The 24,367-nt window shown below is 36.5% G+C and overlaps 2 protein-coding genes across 3 annotated transcripts in view; both read left to right on the top strand.

Annotated features, from left to right (window-relative positions):
• Positions 1–6,480, top strand: part of QSER1 (glutamine and serine rich 1) — a 39,347-nt gene extending 32,867 nt beyond the window's left edge. For both annotated transcript variants that reach the window (XM_087718521.1, XM_087718526.1), the window contains exons 11-13: positions 178–330; positions 1,053–1,148; positions 2,165–6,480. In XM_087718521.1, the coding sequence (XP_087574647.1) occupies positions 178–330; positions 1,053–1,148; positions 2,165–2,305 (390 nt within the window). In that variant the 3' untranslated portion in view covers positions 2,306–6,480. The remainder of the gene's footprint in view (positions 1–177; positions 331–1,052; positions 1,149–2,164) is intronic.
• Positions 6,481–12,051: 5,571 nt separating this feature from the next.
• On the top strand, positions 12,052–23,798 carry DEPDC7 (DEP domain containing 7). The gene is made up of 9 exons (XM_014054664.2): positions 12,052–12,155; positions 15,673–16,066; positions 17,177–17,307; positions 18,518–18,707; positions 19,407–19,621; positions 21,572–21,714; positions 22,736–22,861; positions 22,948–23,026; positions 23,449–23,798. Exons 1-9 carry the CDS (start codon positions 12,083–12,085, stop codon positions 23,676–23,678), a joined length of 1,581 nt encoding a protein of 526 aa, XP_013910139.2. The 5' UTR covers positions 12,052–12,082; the 3' UTR covers positions 23,679–23,798.
• Positions 23,799–24,367: the final 569 nt, after the last annotated feature.

The raw sequence follows: 24,367 nt of genomic DNA, 5'->3' as shown, positions 1-24,367 counted from the left end.
TTTTGTCTAAGCCTGTCTGGCATGTAGACTGGCCAGTTGTGAAAATCATACTGTTTTCAGCCTGCATATCACTTTTTTTTTTTAAAAGATCTGAGTTTAAATTCTTACCATGTTAATAAGGCATATTTTATAATTCTGTTAATTGCTAATCATCTGCTTTTATAACTTCTTTTTCAGGCTGCTTTGGAATGTTTTCCTGAAATGACAGTAATAACCCGAGATACTAAAACAAAAATGGGGGTGAATGCAGTTTCTAGAATCAAGATGAATGGGAAAGCTTATAATAAGAAAACACTGAAAATTTCCAAAGCAACCACAAAATTAGCACAGGTATGTTTGTGTAGTATTTGTTTCTGCCATATTTCTGATGGAATGTTGATCTCAAACGTTTCTTGATTATCTTGAGTGCAATTGTAATGAGTAAATTACCTTTTCCATTCTAAGATTTAAAAAAAACTAAATTACCAAACAGCAAATTTTTAAAACCTTGAATGTTCTTTGTTCTTTATTTTTTTAAAGCCAAAGAGAAATATTTTTTTAAAATAGCGGTTTCTTATGGTTGAGCATTCTTACCTAGGAAGAATATGTTGATGATTCTTAGTCATCCAGGTAGAATCGTTTCCAGACATGGGAACTGGACTTCTTGTTGGTTAGAAACACTTCACTGCTTATCCAAGTAGCTTTTTCAATCTGAACAAATTAATTGGGAGGATATATATCCTCTAGGGTGGTATCATTTCACCTAATAGGCTCATTAGGCAGAGAGTCATTGGGATGCAGTGTTTTAACTCCTAAATCCCCAATGAGTCTTTAGGTGTGGCCTCCTGGATGAACTTGTGAAGTGATCTTAATCTTCTTGAGGACTGAAAAAGCAGCATAAAAAATGAGAGGCAGGTTGTATCTGAAACCCCCACCTCTGTTGAGGGAAGGATTTTCCAGTTTGATTTTATGCATAGCTATGAGTAAATTTTTATATCTTCAAATAATTATTAGCATAAAAAAACTTAACTGTATTTAGTTACTGGGGTGTTAATAAATATTTGTTTCTGCAGGAATTTACTATAGATCCAGAAAAAATACCTTTGTGTTCTTTGTATCATTCACTCCATCATTACAAATACCACATATTTCTCAGATGCAAAGTAGAGGTGAGTCTTTTTCTAGTTTATGTAATTATTCATTGTATTCATTAGTGCAGTAGAATCTAAACTCAATTAAAAATCAGATAAAGATACACTATTTTCAGAAGATATTGAGCAGTTTTGCATTTAATGAATCAAGTTTTACAGATTGCAAAAAGAAAGCTGCTTTGGTGTTGTAGTTAAGACATCAGATTATAAATCATGCAATTCTTGAGTTCTAGTCTCACCTTAGGTACAAAGAACGGGGTACTGTGGCTCAATCACTATCTCTCAGGCCAAATCATTTCTGACATTGGCCAAAAAAACTGCTAGAACAAGTCCTGACAGTTGTCAGGAATCAAATATTGATTCAAAGACACACACACACACACACACACACACACAATTGTAAAAGTGTCTTATGTCATGGTAACATGAGATACATAATACTTATGAAACCTAAATGAATTTAGAACTCTGAGGTAAGGTGGATTAAGAGAACTGAAATACATTACTTATGGTCTTATTGATTCCTGTGTGTTCATTATCTTGAACAATTCTGGATAATGCGTAAACCTGAACTGGAATGGAAATTTAGCACAAAAGAAAGGAGTTGTTTCTAATATCTGTTGACACTTCAGGAGTTTACAGCTGGGGATGATGAGAGGTGTGATCTAACAAGATCCATTAAAAATATTGGAGATTCGACTGCAGCAAGTATTGTAATAACTCATTAGAACATCAGGAAGCATACTTAGAAGATCATTGAATAACTTCATTTATACTAAGGTGATCTCTGTCACTGTAGTAGTTGCAATATAATCTTGTGTGTCAAACTGGCGGCCTACAGGCCAGATGCAACATGCACAGACCACGCCTACTCCATCTCCGCAAATGGAAAAAAGTCGCAAAATGTCACATGATAGCAATGTGATGCAGCAAGTTTGACACCCGTACCCTAGGAAAATGTATGTATATGTACTTAGAGTACTAGGAGAAATAATAGAAAGCTAACAATGACATTTAATTTGTTCTCTCAATAGATTTCTTCCGTTCAAAAAAAGAATGCAGATCTAGGTCAAGAGGAAATTGTACAGCAGTGCATGAAAAATATAAAATGGATAGAAGATCTCTTTGAGAAGTTTGGTGAACTTTTGAATCATGTTCAGCAGAAATGTTGCTAACAAATATTGATGCAAACGTGACTCTTTTTTTTGTTCTGTTCTACTCATCAAAATAAAATAAAAAAGGCTGATAGGCTGGTCACGACAAACTTTATTTTAGGTCAAAAGAAATCATGGTATTCTGGGTTCCTTGTATTCTAATAAGAAAAAAAAAGATATGATGCCAAGCAAATGGAACTACAAACAAACCTGAATTTTTAACTTGGAGAATATTTTTTTCCTATTTTGTAAACTTTTCTTTTGAAATAACTTAGGCTTATTTTTGACAAATGATCGAAGCATGTACTTAAATATATATATTTTGGCTATGATTAAAATAACTTTTTAAATATCATGCCATTTTTTTTTACTCTGAACACTAGGAAGAGTCACAGTGATGGTTAACTGTGACTGAGCTCAAGTAGAGTCTCGAACGTTTTGCAGAGAAATCTTAATAGGACAAGAATTACTGTGTGCGAATAATCTCCATCTACATTCAAGAATACCATTCTCCTTTACGGACTCCAATTACTGATGTTATGTTCAGGAAACTCAACATGGATTTGGTGCAATCCTATGACTGCTATTTTGTGACAGATTATATTATAATAAAAAACAATTACCTTAATTATTTTCCCTAGGTCTTGAAGAAAGACATATTTTTTCCTTACATTTGTGTCCTTTATTTTTCCCTTTTGGAAAGAAATCAATTGTACATTTTATCCCACAAATAGTTGTATTTTTCAGAGGAAAAAGTATTGTGGCTTAAAATTGTTTCATGTACTCTTGTAATACATTTCCAATTGTTTTTTTTTGTTCATTTTATATATTAATTTCATATTGTAAAGTATGTATCTTGAGATTATCTTTGTTTATACAGGTTTGCTTCAGTGTTAACCATGAATGAGACATATTAGACTTCATAAGTTTGCTTTATGTATGGTTATATTGACAGATTGCAACTTATTTTCTGATAAATGAAATATGATTTTTGTCTTAAAACTGCTTGATTAATAGAACATTTCAATAAACCGCTACTACATTGGTCTTCAGTAAAGTGAGGATTAGCAATTGACCAGGCTATATGCAATGTTGAAAACAATTGAGTTTTTTATTTTTGTTATTTAGAATTGGTAATGGCAGAACTGTTTGTTTCTTGGTGCCTTTTCAGAGTCTCAGGCATCTTTTGTAAATGACTTTCTCTGATTATTTTTCAGTAGGAATCAGTAGTCCCACTTAAGTTACAAATGGGCTATACTTGCATCAATAGGAAGGTTTTTTTTTAATTTGCTAACAAAATGCCTTACCTCAGCCATTGATTCAATATGTGCAGGACTTGTTATTTAGATTTTGTGAAAGTGGAGATCCTGTACTTCCATCAAATAATATATAAAAACAATTCAATTACTTTTTCACTGCCACTTAGTGCCTTAATTTCAGCCAAGAAAGCAGGTTTCCTCATTCATTAGCCAATCAGGATATTATTATACGTAGTGTGATGTATTTTCTTTAGTTATACATGTGTTCATGCACCTTAGATATGTAAAATGCAGTGAAGGGCTGTGTTCATGAGCAATTAAACTAGGATTTCAAAATATCAAAGAACAACATTTTGTTAATGTGTATGTTATGTTGGACAACCTGCATATTTTCAAAATATGTTTTCATGTTATTGGAAGTAGTATTCATTTCATTCCTCTGATGGGTTCATCAAAATACTGATAGAAATTGGTAATTGGACTTAAAGATTTTATTACTGCACTTGCCTTGAAAAAAGTCAAGTTGTGGTACTATAGTTATGAAACTAGAGTTAACACCTTGTGCTAAGATTAAGCTGAAACAAAGAAAACTACTGGTATATTATGGCCTAGCGCAACAGTCCACAAATACTGTATTTCCACTGATCCTATGGAAAATTTAAAGAAACATAATTATATATTATTAAGATTTCCTGCTTAAGGAAAATTTGTCAAATGCATCTGGTTACAAGCAATAAGCCAGTACTGCTTGGAAGTGGGAACAGTGTATGGAAATAAATATACTTCATTCTTACCCTAAAATTTCAATCATATTTATCTGGATACAAGTCTCATTTATTTATAGGAAATTTTTTTTGTACCAGATCAGTAGGACAGCAGTATAAGAATACTGTTCTGTATTTTTTAAAAATGGAACTTTTGTTTCTGCTATAGCTTACTTATTGGGGACAAGTATTTAAAGAAGACATCGCTTCCATATTAATTTCTAATTAATTAATTAATTTCTAAAATATTTCAATTGAACGTTTATAAATGCAATCCAAAAATATTTCTTATACCATCAATTTAAAACATACCTTGAAAAAGGCTTACAAACAGAAGATGTAGATGGGAGTATGACTGGTTTGTCAATTATAACATATACTAAACTAGCAATTAAAATAACACAATGGGCTTAGTTAATAAAACCTTAAAAATGTGATTTTTTTCATATTTCAAAGTCCTATCATTTCACTTCTCACCAATTCTTAAACCACCTTTGAATCAATTCCATTCAATGAACTAAAGAGACTTTCAAGTTCTAATTTCAGACTGCAGTCTTATAACAGTCTCGTCAACTTTATTAAAACTAATAGAACTTATTTATTGGTTATGTAACTATACTGCTGTATCAGATTTTTGTTTTAATTTTAGGTGGCAATTGTCAAAAGATGGTGGATAGCTTCTAAGGATCATGGAAGTAAATATACAAGTTTTTATGTTTTAATAAATCAGAGATTTATTTAAAAAATCCCCCCAGTGTTTCACACAGAGACTTAGCACAGTATTTGAGGAGATTGTTATAAATTAATTTATGCAAATTATAAGGTCTCTGAGTTTTGTCATGGAAAAGAAAATGCATTTTGAAAGACAGCTACCATTGTCTTGGGTAGCATATTTTGGGAATAAATTTGTGGTGAGGACCAAAAATGTTTCTGGTACTATTGCTCATAGTCACTGAACTTTTTGTTGAAAATCCTAGTAAATTTAATGGGATCTCCAGTAATCACTGAAATATATATAAACCTGTCATAGTAGATTCCACAGCGTTTGTTTTCTGGTGGTATTCAAAAAGTGCAACAATTTAGGATAACAGCAAATGAAAGGACAAATTTGTAGCTACAATCAATTTTATTTTCATTCATTTATTCAAATTTAATTTTTGCAAGGCCATTTTTATCCACATCAACATTTAAAGCATATTACTTAGAAATTTAAAACTTAAGTACAGTCCTTATTCTGAAAAAAAAGTTCAACATTCCTTCTTTAGAGAATTATTAGCACACTCACAAAAGTAAAGTATCTAACAGTGCCTCACTTAAACATGGAAGTAACTGGGGTTTGATTCCAAATTAATATTTTTAAATAGAGTTTTTCTATTTAAGCTGAAGTACTGGTAATAATTTTAGGTATTGTGCAAGATCAAAATAGCTAATTTTCTCAAAAGAATATAATATCCTAATTTCACAGTTTGTTAAATTTAACATTTGAATTTGTCCTCCAATATAATTTAGCATCTGGTTGCAATGAGAGAAAACAAATTAATTGATATTCTGTACAAAAACTATTACATCATTATTTTGACATTTCAGCAATCACTGTTTTATGTTCTGAATTCTAAAAATGTGAAATACCTGATGTTTTTGATTCCAAATATCACTTGTTTTAACAGAAAAAAAATGGGTTGTACAGCCTGTGCCACCAAAACACAGTATAATTTTCTTTTTCCTTTAATAATATATGGTTAAAAAGAAACTCAAACTGTCTTCCAATAAATGGTTGTCATAGAGAAAATATTTTTAAATATTTAAATTTGTACTTCTATTTAAAGTAATTTAAAAAAATGAACAAGCCAAAACTGTTAGGAAACTGAAAATTAGTTTATAGTCATTTATGATTTTGTTGATAACAGTGTTTCATGTCATATACTTACATACTTTTGTGTATTATACAGTGCACATATTTCTTTTATCTCTCCCTATTTAAGTTAATACTCACAAATGCATGGTAATATCTATCCTCTATCTACTACAAACGTAGGCTAGGATTAATAAAGAATATTTTCTAGCCAGTTTTCACGTGGTCCACAATAATGTACAGACTTGTGACTTTTTCATAATTTTTGTATTTTTGATTTGATGTTATTAAATTCATTAAAATGTATACAGTTTTTCAAAATACTGGGTATTCTTATTGATTAATGTGGAATAATTGTAATATCTGAGATGTGCTTTATTCATTAGGGGGAAAAAACCCTTGCTATATGATGGTCCAGTTATTTTCAGGACTTATATGGTCTCATGCAGGGACTCTAGCCAACTGACTAACAACACATGAACAACCCATAGTTAAAAACATACCCTTCCCTCCAATGACAGAACCAAACAACCTCACAGTTAAACTCCTAGCCCAATGCTTGAGGGAAGAGCCAGGTATTCCTCTCTCTGGAAGTCTAAAAGGTTGGGGGCCCTCTGATCTCCAGTGGGAAGTTTCTTCAAACGACTGGGGTGGCCACTGAAAAGGCACATCTTTAAGGTCCTATTAAATGGCAATATTTTAAGCAAGTGCATTCATCCTACTCTCGTAGGATGGGCAGATATCCTCAGAGAGACACGTTTCCACAAGCCTGCCAGTGTCATGTCACGTAGCATCTTGAATTGCACTCAGCAACTAGAAAGCTGCTCAGCTTGCACAGCAATGGTGCTGCTCAGATGAACCACAGGATACCCAACTTGCTGCATTCTATACCAGCTGCAGCTTACAGGTGGTCTTCCAGGGCAGCCCTGTGTAGAGTACATTGCAGCAATCCAAGTGGAATGTGACTGAAGCCCAGATGACCACGCAAGTCCTTCCAGTCCAGGAATGGACAAAATTGGTGGTTTTACGCAAAGACCTCCCTTAACCATGACTGCCACCTCCTCTTCCAGCAGGACTAGTGAGTCCAAGAAGACCCCCAAATTGTGCACCAGGGTTGAAGAGGAGAGCAGTTCCCTATCTATAGAATCAGAGATGTCAATGTTCCTGACCCAGGCAGGCTTAAAAAATACAACCATTGAATTTGCTAGGGTTGAGTTTCTCCCCATTCAAGCCCTTATAGCCTCCAGGCATTGAGCCAGCATCTGAATGGCACCACTTGCCCTTCATGGGATAGAGATGTATAATCAGCATACTGATGGTATCAAACACTATGCTGGTGGATGACCTCTCTCAATGGCTGAGGAGTATGAGGAGAGGAAGCCTTGAGGCAACCCATACAATAGGGGCCCAGGGCTGGACTTCTCCAAAGAAAGGAGGAGAATCTTCAGGATGCTTTAATTTTGAGTGAAGCTGTTATTCGTATGATGAAATAAAAAGCAGAAGACAAACCGTTAAAACTCAGACGATTTATGAAGTGTTTGTAATAAAGGCTGTTATTTCAGCAAGGTTAAAGCAATAGGATCCAACCATTAGTAGTATTTCTATATTGAAAAGTCTTCCTATTATTGTTTTATGTCATTACTACTGATAGTTAAACACAGAATTATGTATAATGTACAGGATGCATACAAAGTATTCAAACATGTGGAAAACTTGTTTGATCTTGATTGTGTGCCATCAAGTTGGTTCAACTCTTAGTGACCACATTGATTTACTCCATTATCTCACTCCTTTGTCAAACTGAAATTAGTTTATTTCATCCTGCTCAGTCCATAATGTGGTTTCTCATGTGGACAATGAGATGTTCTCAGATTACCATTTTTCTAAACACACTCCATAATTTGACATGATCAACACAATCAAAGATCTTTCAATAGCCAATGAAGCACATACTGGTTTCTTTTTAGTATTCTTTGGCTTTTTCAAATATCCATCTTGCATCAGTAGTAATCTTTAATGATCCTCAGCCTTTTCTAACATCAGTTTGAATATCTAATGTCTCTTTTTCTATGTAGGGTTCTAATCGTTGGATAATTTTAAGCATTAATTTGATAGCATGTAAAATTAAGGATATTGTGTGATAGTTTGTACATTCTGTTAAATCCCTTTTGGTATTGGAATATAGACTGATCTCTTCCAATCTGTTGGCCATTGTGTCCTCCTGATTTACTGCCATAATTTAGATAGAACCTTGATTGATTTTTTTTTAACCATATGGGTATTTTACCAGTTGTAAGACTAGTCCGTACCCTTACAATTTGGTAGTGACTGTAGTAGTGATCTAACTTCGTTGTCCAGTATTAGAGGTTCTTGTAAAAAGGGAATATTTTTTAACATACCTTGGATGTTAACATCTCTACCATACAGTATTTTAATATACTCCTTCCATCTTTGATATCCTTGGAATCAATTACAATCTGTCCATTGGTGTTCTTCATCATACCAATTTGTGGTTGGAACCTCCTCTATTGAAAGACTTTACTTAGTGTTTCCATCTTCAATGTCTTTGCAGTTGTTGTTACAATACTGTTTTTTGTCTTCTAATAGCTCTCTGAAACTCTGTTCATTTCCTGTCTGATGTTTCTATCTTTCATGGCTTTAACTTCTCTTCTCAGCAAATTCAATGGTTAGTTCTAACTACTTTGCTTTCTTCTCTTCCTTTATTTTGGGCAGTCTCTTTTCACATTCATCCTTAACTTCTTTGTTCATACCACAATTCATTTGGTTTTCTATCAAAGTCGTCCAGATTTTAGAGTGATTTCTGATGTACTCCTTTAAAATGGTGGATATATGCTCAAGTGATTTGATTTGATTGATTTGATCTATTATATTTATATGCTATTTATAAGTTCATATCATGGGAACTGATTGGCTTTCTTCTTTATGTTAACTTGGAATTTGTACAAGAGCAGATTTGTTCCATTCTTTGACACTTTAATTGTGCACTTCCTTTTAGCAATAATATAGTCAGTTTGAATTCTATGCACTCCTTCTAGTGATGTCCATGCACAGAGACATCATTTTGGTTCCTGGAAGACAATGAAGATGAGCTATGAAGAAATCAGTGGAGTGGCAGAAATTGGTAAATTGATCTCCTGCTTTTGATTTCTTAAACCATACAATCCAATTATATTTTCTTCTTTCGTGTTTCCAATGTTGACATTCCAATCTCCAACCACAAGCAGCACATATCACTGGCATGTTCTGTCAATTTCAAATTGGACCTGATTATAGAGTCACTTCTAGATTATGAGCAGAACACAAATCTAATACCATAATTAAATAAAACTCATCAACTTCTTTCTGCATCAGCATTTGGAGCATAGTTGAATGATTATCATATTAAAGTGTTGTTATTTTGAAAAGATTGATTTTAAAGGGAACACTATCCGTAATTCAATAATGCTACCAGTATCCAATGCTTAGTTTTAGATAGAGATAGTAGTAAATATTGTAGCTTCATCTATCATCTATCTATCTATCTATCTATCTATCTATCTATCTATCTATCTATCTATCTATCTATCTATCTATCTATCTATCTATCTATCTATCTATCTATCTTTAAAGTCACAACCCCTGGTATGCCCAAATATGGGAAGAAGTTCACTGCTTCCATGCTCTGTCCATCAGCTCATCATAAGAGACCAGACAGAAACCCAATATTTTTACTGTTGCCTTTGTTACATTTGTGATGTATTTGTGCTGATAATTTATTGTGTGTGTGTGTGTGTGTGTGTGTGTGTGTGTGTAGTATTTGTGCTGATAAATAAATAAAGGGAGACTAGTATAGATCTATACATACATACATACATACATACATACATACATATATACATACATAATTTGAGCGGCATGGTGGCCTAGTTGTGAAGGTGCTCACCTCCCACTCAGAAAAGATTTCAATCCTAGGTACCAGTATATATTTCTTTCCTAAGGCACAAGAAAAAAATATCTGTTGCAAACTCCACATAGTGTCAGGAAGGTATCCAGCCAATAAATACTCAGGTCCATCCAGTCGTCCTACTCCTAATTAAGGGATAGAGAGTTGTAAAAAGCGAGTTTTAAGCAGACCCTGCTATAGCACAGGAATAATGCTAGGAAGAATACATGAAACTACATTTAATATATTGTTGAAATGTATTTATTATATAAATGTATTACATTTTGAAATTGCAGATAATGAACTTGGATAGAATTTGACTTCAGCATTACACTTTACAGAGTGATACAAATTTCTCTTATAAATTTATACAACATGGGTATTTTTCAAATAGTCACACTAGTGCGTTGATCTGCTCCTATGTCTCATTCTTACCATTTCCAAAAATCTGGGTATCCCAAACTGTTAATAACATAAAATTTAGTTTCTTCTAGTGTGGCACTGAATGTAATGAACTTTACTCTTTAGAAGCCTGGTGAGGACTACAGCCTTAATATTTTTATATTTTGATACTCCTCCCTCCCAACTTCCTTATTTTCTCTGCCTTAGGCTAACTTAATGCTACAAATAGGATGCACACTTCCAGGATCAATCAGGTTTATTTATTAAAAAGTCCCAAAATACAGGAAGCACTGAATCTGATTTTTAATAGAGAAAATATACCGACTCATACAAATCAATGTGGGGAAAATGCAATAGGATAAAATTAATTTTATTTGGGCACCAACTCTTTATGCATTTACTTTAGAGTAATCCCCAATGAATTGGATCTAGATTCATTCATGCATAGAATAAAACTATTGGAATCAATAATCCTTATTGTCATGAGTAACACAAGTTCCATTAATGGGAGCGACTTTTGATAAATTATGCCAAGATTTGTGCATCTGTTTTGCATCTAATGAAATAAAACAAGGAGTGCAGTGTTTACACATTTGCTGTTCTCTCTGTAGTGCTTCACATTCTGATACACTGAACAATTTTGTTCCTAGTTCACTTTGTAATTTGTTCCTCGATGAGCCAAGTACCATGTATGATAATGCTGTTGCCATATACCAATAAATTTAATATGAGAATCCCGAATGACAGAATTATATCTGTACTACATGACAGTGTGTTCTTTTTTTCAGGAGCTCCTGGAAAATAGTCACAGCTTTATTGATCTGAATTTTCTGCTGAATTCCAGTTCTCAACACTATTTATAGATAGGGGCAGCATTATCTCAATAGTTTGTCTCAAGCAATAAATCTATAGCCCACATCCAGCAGGTCCATCCAGTGAGGCCAGTGGTGAGGGTCACAGCTGTTATATGTTGTACTTAATAAGGCTTACTTCAGATATCTAATTATACATGTAAAAAAGTTACATTTTTAGTCACCCTTATTTATGCTGGAACCCAAGTAAACATGTATATATGCATGCTGTTGGAAAGTCAGATGCTATCGCTGCTTGTAGATTATTCTTACTCATACAACCCGATCACAATTCTTGTCTTTCTATCTAGGATTTTAGAAGACTGGTGGTGCAGTGCAGGATATTTCTGTTGCACGGAAGGACCCCTCAAAATCAATTAAATGTACACACGTTGAGAAGAACTTTCCGAAGTATCCAATGCCATTATTCTATTATAACAAAACAGTAAAAGAAAATCCTCCGAGGTCCCGGGCTTTACAACAGGGAGTAAGAGCGGCTCTTTATATACCTCAACTTCTTCGTCCGAGGAGACATTCCCCTCTCTTCTGGCGACCTCTATTTAGATTACAAGCGTATTTCCCAAACACCGCCCCCAGAGAACTAATTTGCACCAATAGCAGCGTCCTGCGCATATAAAGGCCCACTTACCCCGGCGAAGAGACCACTAGGAGGCGGCGAGCGTTTGTATCATTCGCGGAGGCGCGTTTGGCGAGAGCAGCTGCGCTGATGGCTACGGTGAAGGAGAAGGCGGCAGCTTTGAATCTCTGCGCGGTGTATAGCCCCGCCAATAGACCCCCAGGTAAGGCTGGATTCCCCGGGTATGTTCCAGAGGGAGGGCAGGGGAGGCAAGATTTGGGTGGTTGTTGTTGGTTTTTTAACAGAGAAGAGTAAAGCGACTGGCCAGGGTGTTACGATGAGGCGAAAGGAAAAGAGTAAGGAAACTCGACCGGTCGGGACGGATTCTTTAAAGCTGGAGGTGCTGCAGGGAAGGAAGAATTCACTTGTTTTGCTCCCGCGCTTGATAGTAAATAAGGACGGGAGAGAACTTTTTAACAGATAAACAGAGTTGGAAGGGACCTTATAAGTCATCTAGTCCAACCCCCGGCTCAAGCAGGAGACCTTGGGCGTTGGTACGCTTCTCTGCCCTGTTGTTCTGAAGAGATGGATCCCCGGTCCCGGTGGTGTGGTTCCCTGCCCTCTCGCACCCGAATTGGTCGTTGCTCTGATACCCTTCCTTTTGCGGTTTCTTTCCCTCTCTTGTCTGATGGGGAGAAAGGACCGACCCGGCCCTCTGTCTATTCCGGGTGACTTGGAGTTGGATTGTGGGAGAAGGGCTCGGCACTTCTCCATCCCCTCCGCTGCTTTGGGCGAGGTGGTAGTACAACATGCAGCGCTTGTCCCGGCTGGGGAGGAAGTGTGCTTACGCGGACTCCCTCTAACCTACTTCACAGCCCTGCTACCTTTGCGCAGGGTTTCCTTTATTGTCTTGGATTCGCGGTTCCTCCCCCCCCCCCGCCCTTAATTTAAGGAGAAAAGGCATTTTGCAAACGGAGATTATCTGGTACTTCCCGCGGCCCTTCTGCCTTAACAGAAGGGGCTCTGGGCTTGTCAGTTTCTCCCTTTCCCATAAAAAGTTACGAATGGTTGCTAAGGGTTGTTACTGTACTCCCTCTTTATAAAAGGCATCAATAAATGATTGTTTATGTTAAGCTTGAAAAGCTCTACCTTTGCCTTAGGATCTTTGGGGAAGTTTTAGGAAGTGGGGTAATTTCTTCTCACTTTGGGGATAGCAAACTAGGAAACTCTCCTGACTGAAATATTGCTAACCAACATTAGTAGTTATACCAATAATAAATTTTGCAACAGTGCCTCCCTTTCTTCTCTCTTCTTTCCCATTGCTCCAGGCCACATTTACATAAGGCCTTCAGAATAGGTTTTGCAATCTGTCTTTCCAGGCTTATCTCTATGTACCCTGTTTCTGTGGCAGTCCAGGGTTAAATTTTGAACAATTGGCAAACCAAGACACATGCACACACAAACTAGTTCCATTTGTTTAAGCAGGATGCCTCTAGGTATGTTACTGTGATTGACCTGATAAGAGTATATTTGAAAGGTGCTATTTAGAGGTTTCAAGGTGAGGTTTCCATCCTCCCCAGATCTGACTCCAGCCACTTTGGCACCCTAGGCAAAGTCATATTCTGCTGCCCCTTGTGGTTTGGCTCATCCTCTGATGATGTTAGGAATGGCAAAAATGCATTCTCTCATGTGTTCCCCCCCCCCTTTAATTTTTTTAGCTTTATAGCCATGATTATTACCCTGGGCATTTTTTTCCTTGGACATTTTCACCCATTTTGCATTGTAATTTTAATTAAGTCAGCATCCATTGCTGTCATATGACTTCCACTTTTTATTGTGTTTTTCAGAAATCTTTTCAATCTGGGCCCATGCCTGCTTGGCCTTAGCCTAGAGAACAACCCTGTTTCTAATTGTCAATATGTCAGATGAATAGAATATTTCTTAGAAGCACCTAGAGTAGTACCTTACTCATAATTATTACAAGCTGACAGTTCCTATTAACAACTAAAGTGATGTGCCCATGTTACACATGTCAGAGGAATTTGTTTTAATGTGGATGATAACTATAAGCTATAAATAATAATTGTAATAAACATTTTGGGAGGAAAATGTGTTACAATAATTTTAATCTTGAAAAGAACCTGTATTTTTTGTTGCTAAAGTCTTCGATCAAAACAGTATCCCTATATGGCACTAAGTTATCTGTTATATCCTTATGGATTGCCTTTTACTCAATTTTCCTACAATACAATAGTCTTTTTGCATACTTTTTAACAAAAGAAACACCAATGACAATATATAGCTTGTTTTTCCTGAATAATCATAGTCTCAACATCTGCAGCGTAGTTTCTGATGAATGGTTAGACATTGGCTCAATAACCCATGTTGACTGGGGATTGTGAAAACTGGTATTAGCCTACTCCAAACAGGTGTCTGCATATTTTAAGTTTTGCAGAATTGAGTTAGCCGTAGACAGACATAATGGTCCCAGCCAAGATGACACGAATAAGTAATATGGGAACCTGAAGTGTAGCAAGCTCTAAAGCAGGGGTGTCAAACTCAAGGCCTGTGGCCTGCATCCAGCCCCCAGGCTGCTTAGATCTGGTCCAGGGGAACAGCCTGGAAATAGAAAATGACCAGCCAGAGGGGCCTCTGCCAGCGAAAATGGGGTGCAGGGGGCCCGGGCACGGTTTTGTCCGACATACTTTTGGCCAGTAGAATGCTGCAGGAGGCATCCGTCCCATCTGCAATCTGTCCCATCTCCCTCCCAACCCCAGGCTGACCCGCAGAGGACAACTACAGTGCTGATTTGGCCCTTGAAGAAATCCAATTTGACACCTCTGCTCTAGAAGGAGAGAGGAATATTATTATGTAGAATTCAATGCTATCCAGTCGAATGAAAGTGCAAGAAAGTTTATCTGGCAATTGCAAGCAAATCACCAGCCTCTTTTTCTCTTTCTCTCTCCTCTCCTCTGGTGGCCTGTAGCCTACATGTCATTGGAAGACTTGAAGAGCCAAATTTAGTTTGTGATAAGCACATCAGGTATTAATTTCATCTCTCAAAACACATAAGCCCCCTCCTCAGAATAGTCCATAGCTCAGCCCATTTTTGGAGTATGGGCTTTAGTAAGCCAATCAAAATCTCTTGTGCTCCAATGGCACTAAAAGAGGTTGATTTTTAACTAATGCCACCTCAAGTGAGAGAGAAAAGCTTCAGATGAATAATTTATTTGGTAATCCCCGTTTGGAAAGGATTTTTTAAAATATCGTAAGCGATACAAGTAGTCCTCGATTTACAACACTTCATTTAGTGACTGAAGTTGCAACGGCACTGAAAATAGTGAATTAGGACCATTTTTCACACTTATGGAACATTGCAGCATCCCAATGGTCACATGCTTCACATTCAGATGCTTGACAACTGACTCTCATTTATGACGGTTGCAGCATCCCAGGGTCATGTGATCCCCATTGCGACCGTCTGACAAGCAAAGTCAATGGAGAACCCAGATTCACTCCACGACCTAGTTACTAATTTAACAACTGCAGTGATTCACTTAATAAAAAGTAGCAAGAAAAGTCATAAAATGGCATAACAAATTCACTTAACAAAAATTTTCACTTAGCAACATAAATTTTGGTCTTAATTATGGTCATAGGTTGAGGACTACCTGTACATTAATTATACTTTTGAGAGAGGAAATGCATCTGCTAATTCATCTTCTGTATTGCTTTATAAGGCTTCAGCTTGGCCCAGAGGCCATTTGGAGCCACTTATGTATGGAGCAGCATTATCAACGCACTTCAGACCCAAGTTGAAGTGAAAAAACGACGTCAGAATCTGAAATGTTACAATGACTGTTTTATTGGCTCCAACGCAGTGGATGTTGTCTACGCCCATCTTCTCCAAAACAAATATTTTGGTGACACAGATATTAATCGGAGTAAAGTTGTTCGTGTGTGCCAGGCTTTGATGGACTACAAGGTGTTTGAGGCTATTCCCACCAAGGTCTTTGGAAAAGACAAGCGATCTGTGTTCGAGGATAGCAGCTGCAGCCTCTACAGATTCTCCAATACAAGGAATCAAGCGGGGGGCCTCTGCGGGAGACAACATGGCCATTTTGTACAGCAAAGGTTTGTGCGAGAATGCTCAAGGTGAAATATTGAAAAATTAGAGAGGAACTTATATTTTTTTTCTGGTTGGCTGCAACTTCCTAACTTCTATGCCCTCCTGGTTGTATGCAAATCTCATAGCAAAGCAAGCATGGATATGTTGGAATTAAAAGAGCTGTTTTGTGGAACACCTAGAGTGAGGGTGAGCAACTATGGTTCCTTTAAAACCTGTGGACTTCGACTCCCAGAATTCCTGGGCCAGCCACAGGTTGTAAAGGGGTCATAGTTGCCCACCCCTAATCTAGAGAATCCTAGATGGGGGAAATGTATCTTGTTATGTGCCTAAAAGTAACAACGTAAGGACCATTGAAGTGTTTCTATGAAGTGTGCTTCATAGCTGGAGAGGTAGCCCAAAAAGGACCAGCGCTTTGGAGCCACTAATCTGAATTCAGAAAGAAGAGACACCCATAAAAGTGTTTCCAAGGAATCTCTTTGGCTGACTACAATGGCATTAAACATTAATAACATAAAGCTACCTGACTTAGCAAAGTAAACGAAGATTGCAAATTGATATAAGCAAGCTAGTTTATGAGCATTGGCAGGTGGTACTGGATTTGGATATTGTACCATTAAACGAAGTCTATCACAACCACTAAGTATCTTTAGTCAAATTGTTTTAATTTCAGTTGTCCATCTATATATTGAAAATAACTACGGTAACTATTTAAGAGACATGATGCTTAAAAGTGAGGAAGCTTGCAAACTATTTTGCATAATATAAATGTTGGCAATAATTATAGACTCTTATTAACAATTTATTCTTGGAAAATGAATTGGTTAGTGATCAGAATGACCACTATGGATAATGAAACATAAGAGAGCCAGTTTGGTCTAGTGGTTAAGACACCAGAATACTGCAAGGACATATCTAGGCATCTCCAAGAATTGGACATGATTGAATGGAATTTAAAAAAATGCAACTATGACCAAAATATTTTTAAGGGAAGCATTTATGTATATATCCAATCGAGTTATAGTACACAGGTTTGGCATTTGTGTATAGAAACAAGATCTAAATATTACTATCAGTACTGATACTTGGCTCTTTTATTCCTTTTTTTTAAATTACAGACAGGAAAATAGATTATTACTTGATACATCATCAGTGAGATCAGAAAGTTTGGAGGATCTCTTAGAAAACCTGAGTCTAAAACCTGTTAATTCTCCTCAAGTACATCCATCCTCACATTTGTCTCGTCAAGGTAAGGGGGATAGACATCAAACTATCTCCAGCAAAGCTTTTCCGGTTCTCAAATTGGAGACAAATATAAAATTAATCTCTCTTCCACCATGTCCAATATAAAATACAGAGCTCCAACCAAAAGAACACGTTGTGTGAGGTATTTGCTTGAATTCTTCACAGCTGCTAATTTTCTCATAAACCTGACAACTTGGATGTCTCTCCTGTGATATGATCTCACATCATGGTTATCTTAGATAGTATGAATCTATAACACATTAGAAAAAAACAGGTGGTACCTGAGAATAATGATAGCCTAGATCACTAGTGAACAACCTGCAGCTCTTGATGTAATCTGGAAACAATTCAGAGGATGCATAAAACACTATGTTCATGCTAGAGATGGGAAAGGCAGAGTTGGAGTTGTAGCCTCAGCTCCTCAACAAAACCAAAGATTTTCATTCATGCTAAAGACATTCAGGTCTCCTTCTCTAGCACTTGCTGCTGCTTTCCCTTTTTGTTTTTGTTTTTTAAACTAGAGATATATGTTTTTGAAGGAGCAAGGAATTTACTACTGTGGCCTTGTCTCCTACTTTGTGCCTGACTTATGGCTCAGTTAGCAAACCACTTAGAGACCAGCAGTACAAATAGTCCATTCTTCTCAAGCCATAGCTGGTTTAAACAAGATGATTGTAACATGTGGCTGCCATGTTCTTTCAATCTCCTTCTTGAACAAAAACAAAATCTGATACTAACTTAGTAGCTAGTTCTGTCGGTTTTTTGTGTCTGGATTTGCAGATTGCTCCAAAAAAAATGTAGGAAACCCCAAACAAGTTCTTTGTTTAGTACTTCAAGTTAAGGGTGTCATTGTTCTAGCTGGAAAATTTTTAACAAGGGTTTCTTTCTTTTATGCATCCTTATTAACATGATTTATGTGATTGGTTTTCCCATCTAGTAAAGATCTCTGGCAATTCAAACAGGAAAGAATGTAAAGCATTTTGGATACATTGAAGTCCTTACTGTTTGCTGCATAAATCTCTATTCGTTATCTTCTTTTTTTCTGAAGCACTCTTGTGGATGATAGTAAAGCAGGAGGAATAAATTATTTTAATGTTCTCTGCAGAAGAAGAGTTGGTCATCACAAGCAAAGACTGCAATGTTGGATTACACTTCTTGATCATTATATGTTTGTTAACACTCTCACTATGTGGGTTTTCCTTCATTTTTCCTAGTGATTAATGAAGTCTGGGGAGAGCAAACTATCGCCCGTCTCCTGCAGCTAATAGATCTTCCATTGCTTGATTCTTTACTTAAATACCACAAGATTGGATCCCAATTTCCACAAACAAAGCAGGAACCTGAACATAGCATCACAAACAACTATCTTGACCGAGAAATTCTGAAAGCTTTTGGTGATGCTCAGTAAGTATTTATGTATATATCTGTATGAATAGGAAGGAAGAAAAAAAAAGATTTATCAGCAAATTTTATTTGTCTTCCTAAATAAATAATTTTTTTCAAGCAGTGAAGGAAGAGATTTAAGTATAGAGTAGACATGGGCAACTTTTTGTGATTTGAGGCCACATGTTTAATTTTGGGGAGTTTCAAAGGGGCATAACAAAGGCCTTTTATGGCCTCTTGGGGAAATGGGACTAAATGAGAGTCTTAAGAGAATTATAATTGCCCCTTTTAGAAAGTCCACCAATAGGAAAGTCTACTGATTGGGAGATGTGTTTGAGTGATGAGTGATGAAAACATTAGGGTCCAGGCACCCATTTTGTCCCCTGACTCTTCCTGCCAGTATAGAAATCTGAACATATTGGCCTCTCTGTCCTGCCTCCACATATTGCAGAAATCCTGTGGGTTCCATGTAAGGTACAAGTTGCTCGCTCCTGATTTTTGGGATGGGTTCTCCTCCTTCTCTGTGTGGTAATCTCTGCCCAAATGTGCCATGCTCGGTGGGTGTTTTATCTTCTTTAAGCAGAGATCCTTTCATCATTGTTCCTTTGGCCCTAACATGTTCTCTTGACTTCCAGTGGGACTTATTCACAACAAAATGTTATCTGCCGTAGAGCTGGTACTATAGTCAATAGAACATTGTAAGCATTATCTTTTTTCTAGGGCAGATGAATGGCTGTCTGCAGCAATTGATTGTTTGGAGTATCTCCCAGATGCAATGGTGGTTGAAGTAAGCCGCAGTTTACCTAATCGGCCTGATCAAGTGCAGGTGGGGAAACTGTTGTTGTTTGATACTATTGGGAGGTACTACAGCCAAAAAAAGGAACCATTGCTAAGCCATGTGCCTGAAATCCACCTGGGAATTGCTGAGTTGCTAGGTAAGTGAATGGATTTAACACACTTTGTAAAAAGCAAAGTGCTTTGCCATACAAATTTGTCATGCATTCCTCCTGTTCTCATTAAGCAAGATTGTCCTGAGTTGGTGAAACGGGGCCATCCAGAGAAAAGCAAGTATCCATGGGATCCCCAGCATACTGCTTCGATTGTGAAAAGAGGGAGAATGCACAAAGCTTTACTTATTACAGGAAATGGGAGAGTCCTAAATACAGGCTGTTACTTTTTTTTTTAATAGCCTACAATGTGATGGAAGTAAAGATGTCAGCCAGTTTTCTCTAGTACTGGACAAGGCACCAGGCTGGAATTCAGGAGGTTGTTCATATTTTAGGCATGGGAACTGACTGGGCGATCTTGGGCCAGTCATTCCCTCTCAGCCCAACTCACCACGCTAGTTGTTGTTGTTGCAGTGAAATAGGAGCAGGGTGGAGTATTAAATATGCTTGCCACTTTGAGTTACAAATAAAAAAAAAAAAGATAGGGTAAAAGATCAGATGTGCATTTAAAATATATCTATTCGGTTTCAATAAATCAATTGTATCTTGCTTCATATACACATATTGCACTAAACCATGCTTTGGTTTACCATACTTTTTTAAAGTAAACTTTGGTGGCCATATTACATAATATGCTGAGTCCTAATCTATGATTTAGGATCTCCAGTGCCAGATGTAACAGCTGAGCCAAAATCAAACAACAATGATCAATTATCACAGTGTGAAATCCACTCTATGTGAGGGCCAGTTATAAGTAGTGAATATATACCAGTTTTTTCAATGTGCAGCATTGCAGGATACATTCTTCTACCAATGTAGTGGTGTAATCCATATGTCTATGGAGATTTTCAGTCATTCTGGTCATGGTTGTCCCAAAGGTGCTTTTCAAAAGGTAACTGGACTTTCTTCTTGGTTTTTTTTTCTTTGAAAACATTTGGCTTCTCATCCAAGAAGCTTCTTTGGTTAACAGTGAAAAGTACCTTTGGGATGTAACTTTTAGCTTTATCTATATTATTGTAGAGCCCTCAGTAACATGCAGAAGATCAGTGACATTTGTATATATACAGGTAGCCCCCGATTTACAGCTATTTATTTAGCAATTGTTTGAAGTCAGAATGGAACTGAAAAAAGTGACTTACAATAGATCCTCATACTTACGACTGTGTCAGCATTCCTCTCAGTTGCGTGATCAAAATTCGAGCTCTTGGCAACTGGCATGTATTTACAATGGCTGCAGAGTCCTGGGGTCACGTGATCTTTGTGACCTTTACAACTGGCTTTCAACAAGCAAAGTCAATGAGGAAATAAGGATTTGCTGAACCATCACATTTAACACCTCTTCACTTAATAACAGCAGTAAAACCCTGCCATGATGAATGCCATGATACCACTATGATCCTAACTAAAGCTATTTTTATGCCTATAGAATCATGTATTTCCATGTAAGATTTAACCAGGACCTTTATGTATGTTAATCAATAAAATTTCTAATTTCTAAAGCAAAGCAGAAAATATAGTCAATATGTGGATAGCTCATGTACTCCTTGTAAGGGGAAACTTCCATAATAAACATTGAAAATCTTTAACAATGTGATAGGGATTTGCCAGCAGATTCATTCTGCCAGCGTGTCATATTGGCAATAGTAGTGGTGTTATTATTTATAGATAACAAATAACTAGGATTTTAATTAAATCAACAAGCTGTGAGGTTTGATAAAGGGACCATTTTCTGAAATATTTATGATCTCATTAAGCATATTATTTTAGTAAGAAATTTGAAGTAAGTTCTGGTGCAGACCATGAAAAAAAAAGAATATTAATTAAATCAATTTAAATTTGTTATATAGTTTATAATAAGACAGAAATTGCAAACCATGCATATGTTTGTCAATCAGTATTTAAATAAAAATGTAACAATTGGTTTGGTTTTCCTTCCAGTTAATGGAAAAACTGATCAGGCTTTGGAAGCCATTCAGCTCTATTTAAAATTATTGGATAGCCATGCAAGAGAGGAATTCAGGAAACTGCTTTACTTCATGGCCGTGATAGCTCAGAATTCTGAACTTAAGCTACAAAGTGAGGCAAGTAGTTCATGTGTGAAGCCTCTTTATGCTCTTTGGTGACAGGGGGATGTGGATAGAAAACTTGTGGACCTTCAAATGTGCTAAATTACTACTCTCAGGTTCCTGAATCCTGTGTTAAGACAGTGGATCCTTCCAGGATCCTTGTATATACACAGGTAGTCCCCAATTTACAGTTATTTATTTACCAATTATTTGAAATTAAAATGCTTAGCAGCTGAAGACTACAGTGGTACCTCAGTAGATGTTGTTAATTGATTCTGGGAGATGCAAGGAGTACTAAAAAGGACGAGTCCCAAACAAATTACATGGCTTACCATGTGACCCTTTGTTTCAGACAGGAATAACTTTCTGTGTGTCCCTTTTCCTATGTCAGCCACATTCCCAGCATGGCCGACTTCCTGTCCACCTTTGGTGGCCATTCCCCTCCTTTTGCAGCAACCTTCTCAGCATGCCTGACTTCTTGTCTGTTCTTTGCTGGCATCCCCTTCTTCTTATCACAGTATGTCAAGTACTAAACAAACACTGAGTACTGGGACAACATTTTCACATCAAAATGCATTGAGTACCAAATTCAATGAGTTTTTAAGGAATCAACTACTGAGGTGCCACTGTATATAGGAAAAGACCACAGCTATATATGGCAGCATCATTCCTCCTGAGAAGAGGAACGGTGACGTGAGAAGGTGACTTCAGCATGGATTTCTACACTATGATTATGAACTTCTAATAGTACCCCAGGAAAGCATCACAATAAGCTGGCTGACCTGGTTTAGCACTGGAAGGGAGACCATGGGAAGTAATAAATAAATCAACCTCATTTGCATAATGTTTAAAATTGCTTGCACTTGTATAACTATTGACTGCCCTTTTACAAAATGGTGAATTTACTAAGATTAAAAGGCATGCATTTGAAAACTGAATATATGCTCTAATTATAGCTATAGGAAATAAGGTGGATCTATCAGTGCAAACTTTTAATCCTTCTGCTTCCTCCCTCCCCCACCCTCTCGGTTTATAGAGTGAAAACAGGATGGTTGTGAAAAGAATGTTCTCCAAAGCCATCATCAATAATAAAACATTATCTAAAGGAAAAACAGATCTTTTGATTTTATTTCTAGTGGACTATCAGAAAGATGTTTTAAAGGTAGGCACCCACAAGTCATTTTCTCCACACTATTATGCGTAATCTATTCCATTCTTAATAATTAACACTATTTTATTTTGTTCAAGATTTCAGGGACGCTACATAAAATGGTCAGTGATAAGCTTCTGGCTATACAGAGGGGCACAGATTCCAGTCTGAATATTGGTAAACTTTATTTTCATAAGCTTCAGTCATGTTAATAAACTTTAGTGTGAACTGCTCTGGGCATAGTCCACTATAAAAATAAAGCTGCTAAATAAGCCAGTCTAGAAAAACTCTGCTCTTTGGCAGGAAGAGTGACAATAAAAGTAAATAAATTTATCAATATGGCTATGCAAAACCTATTCAGAAGAAGCACTGAATATCTCAATGCTTACAATTTTCTAATACTAAACATCCTAAACTTCATGAAGAGAGAGTTGGGACTAGTCGGGCAACTTTGAGACTAAAGTACATTTAAGCCTTTATCTCCAGGATCACTCTATTAATTGTAATTAGGGGGATATTGTGAAAACATTTAAGAAAACCATTATAAATACCTCAAATGTCTATGATATTTTTAACAATGAATTTTATTCTTGTTCCAGGATATACTTTTTGCCAGAGGCTTGATAAATGTGAGTATAATTTCATTGCCAAAAAAACTACAGAAGAGGAATTGGTGTCTTTACTAAAAACTATTGATGAAGATTCCAGTCTCTCTGCCAAGGAACGCAAGAAGCTGCTAGATCAATTCTATACTAGTAATCCAACTATCTTTTTGCAATATTTTGGTGAGAGAGATGTTCCTGTGTGTAACGGTAGACTTGACTTCTAAAACTCTGTACTGTGCATCTTTATAAAATGGTTTTATATTGTACTTAAAAGTGTTGGAAAATAGGGGTGGAATCCACCTGCAAAACTGCTATTTAAAAACAATAAAGTGTATTGATTCATATGCTAAATAGTGAGGAAAATAGTATTTGTCCTAAATGGGTAGGAAATACATCATCAAAAGCTGAAAGCAAGTATCTTTTGGCCTTTGTGAACATAAGCCCTTTGAGTAGAATGCAGTTCAGAGAAAAGAAATATAATTGAATTGCTGATGGTTTTAGTTCTAGTGCATGTTCTTGTTACAGTCACATGACACCCGGCCATGTATTTTGCTTCTGGCAGTGTATCCAATTTATTGTCATTTGATATGTTCCAGTAGCATGCTGAAGTACAATTGGCGCCCATGGCAGAAATGGTCAGGTGAGTGGTTGACCAGTGACACACAACACACCAGCTCAAAATAAGCAGTCATTCCTTGTATTAGAAAGCCAAATGACTGAAAGAAAAGCCATTTATAACACATTAAAACAACTGCTGAACCTTTATAATTTTCTTTGTTTACAACCCTGAAACTGCAGATGAAAGTCTGGAATGAATACCATAAATAATTTTTAAAATATGATCATAATCTATGCAATACATAGACAAATCTATACCAGAAATCTGTTTCACTGTGGCAAACAAAGCCTTTAG

Source organism: Thamnophis sirtalis, unplaced genomic scaffold, assembly GCF_051295495.1.
Source record: "Thamnophis sirtalis isolate CommonGarterSnake01/CBP01778 unplaced genomic scaffold, rThaSir2_p1.2 scaffold_1, whole genome shotgun sequence".
NCBI lineage: Eukaryota > Metazoa > Chordata > Lepidosauria > Squamata > Natricidae > Thamnophis > Thamnophis sirtalis.
The sequence above is the reverse complement of the archived record's forward strand: the minus strand, read 5'-3'. Positions and strand labels throughout refer to the sequence as shown.

What these genes read in the sequence shown, in the direction of transcription:
- DEPDC7 (XM_014054664.2), top strand. Translation starts at nt 12,083, where the DNA reads ATGGCTACGGTGAAGGAGAAGGCGGCAGCTTTGAATCTCTGCGCGGTG. An exon ending in CCCCGCCAATAGACCCCCAG is followed by an intron (nt 12,156 to 15,672) that starts GTAAGGCTGGAT and finishes TTGCTTTATAAG; the next exon opens with GCTTCAGCTTGGCCCAGAGG. An exon ending in AGATTCCAGTCTGAATATTG is followed by an intron (nt 23,027 to 23,448) that starts GTAAACTTTATT and finishes TTCTTGTTCCAG; the next exon opens with GATATACTTTTTGCCAGAGG.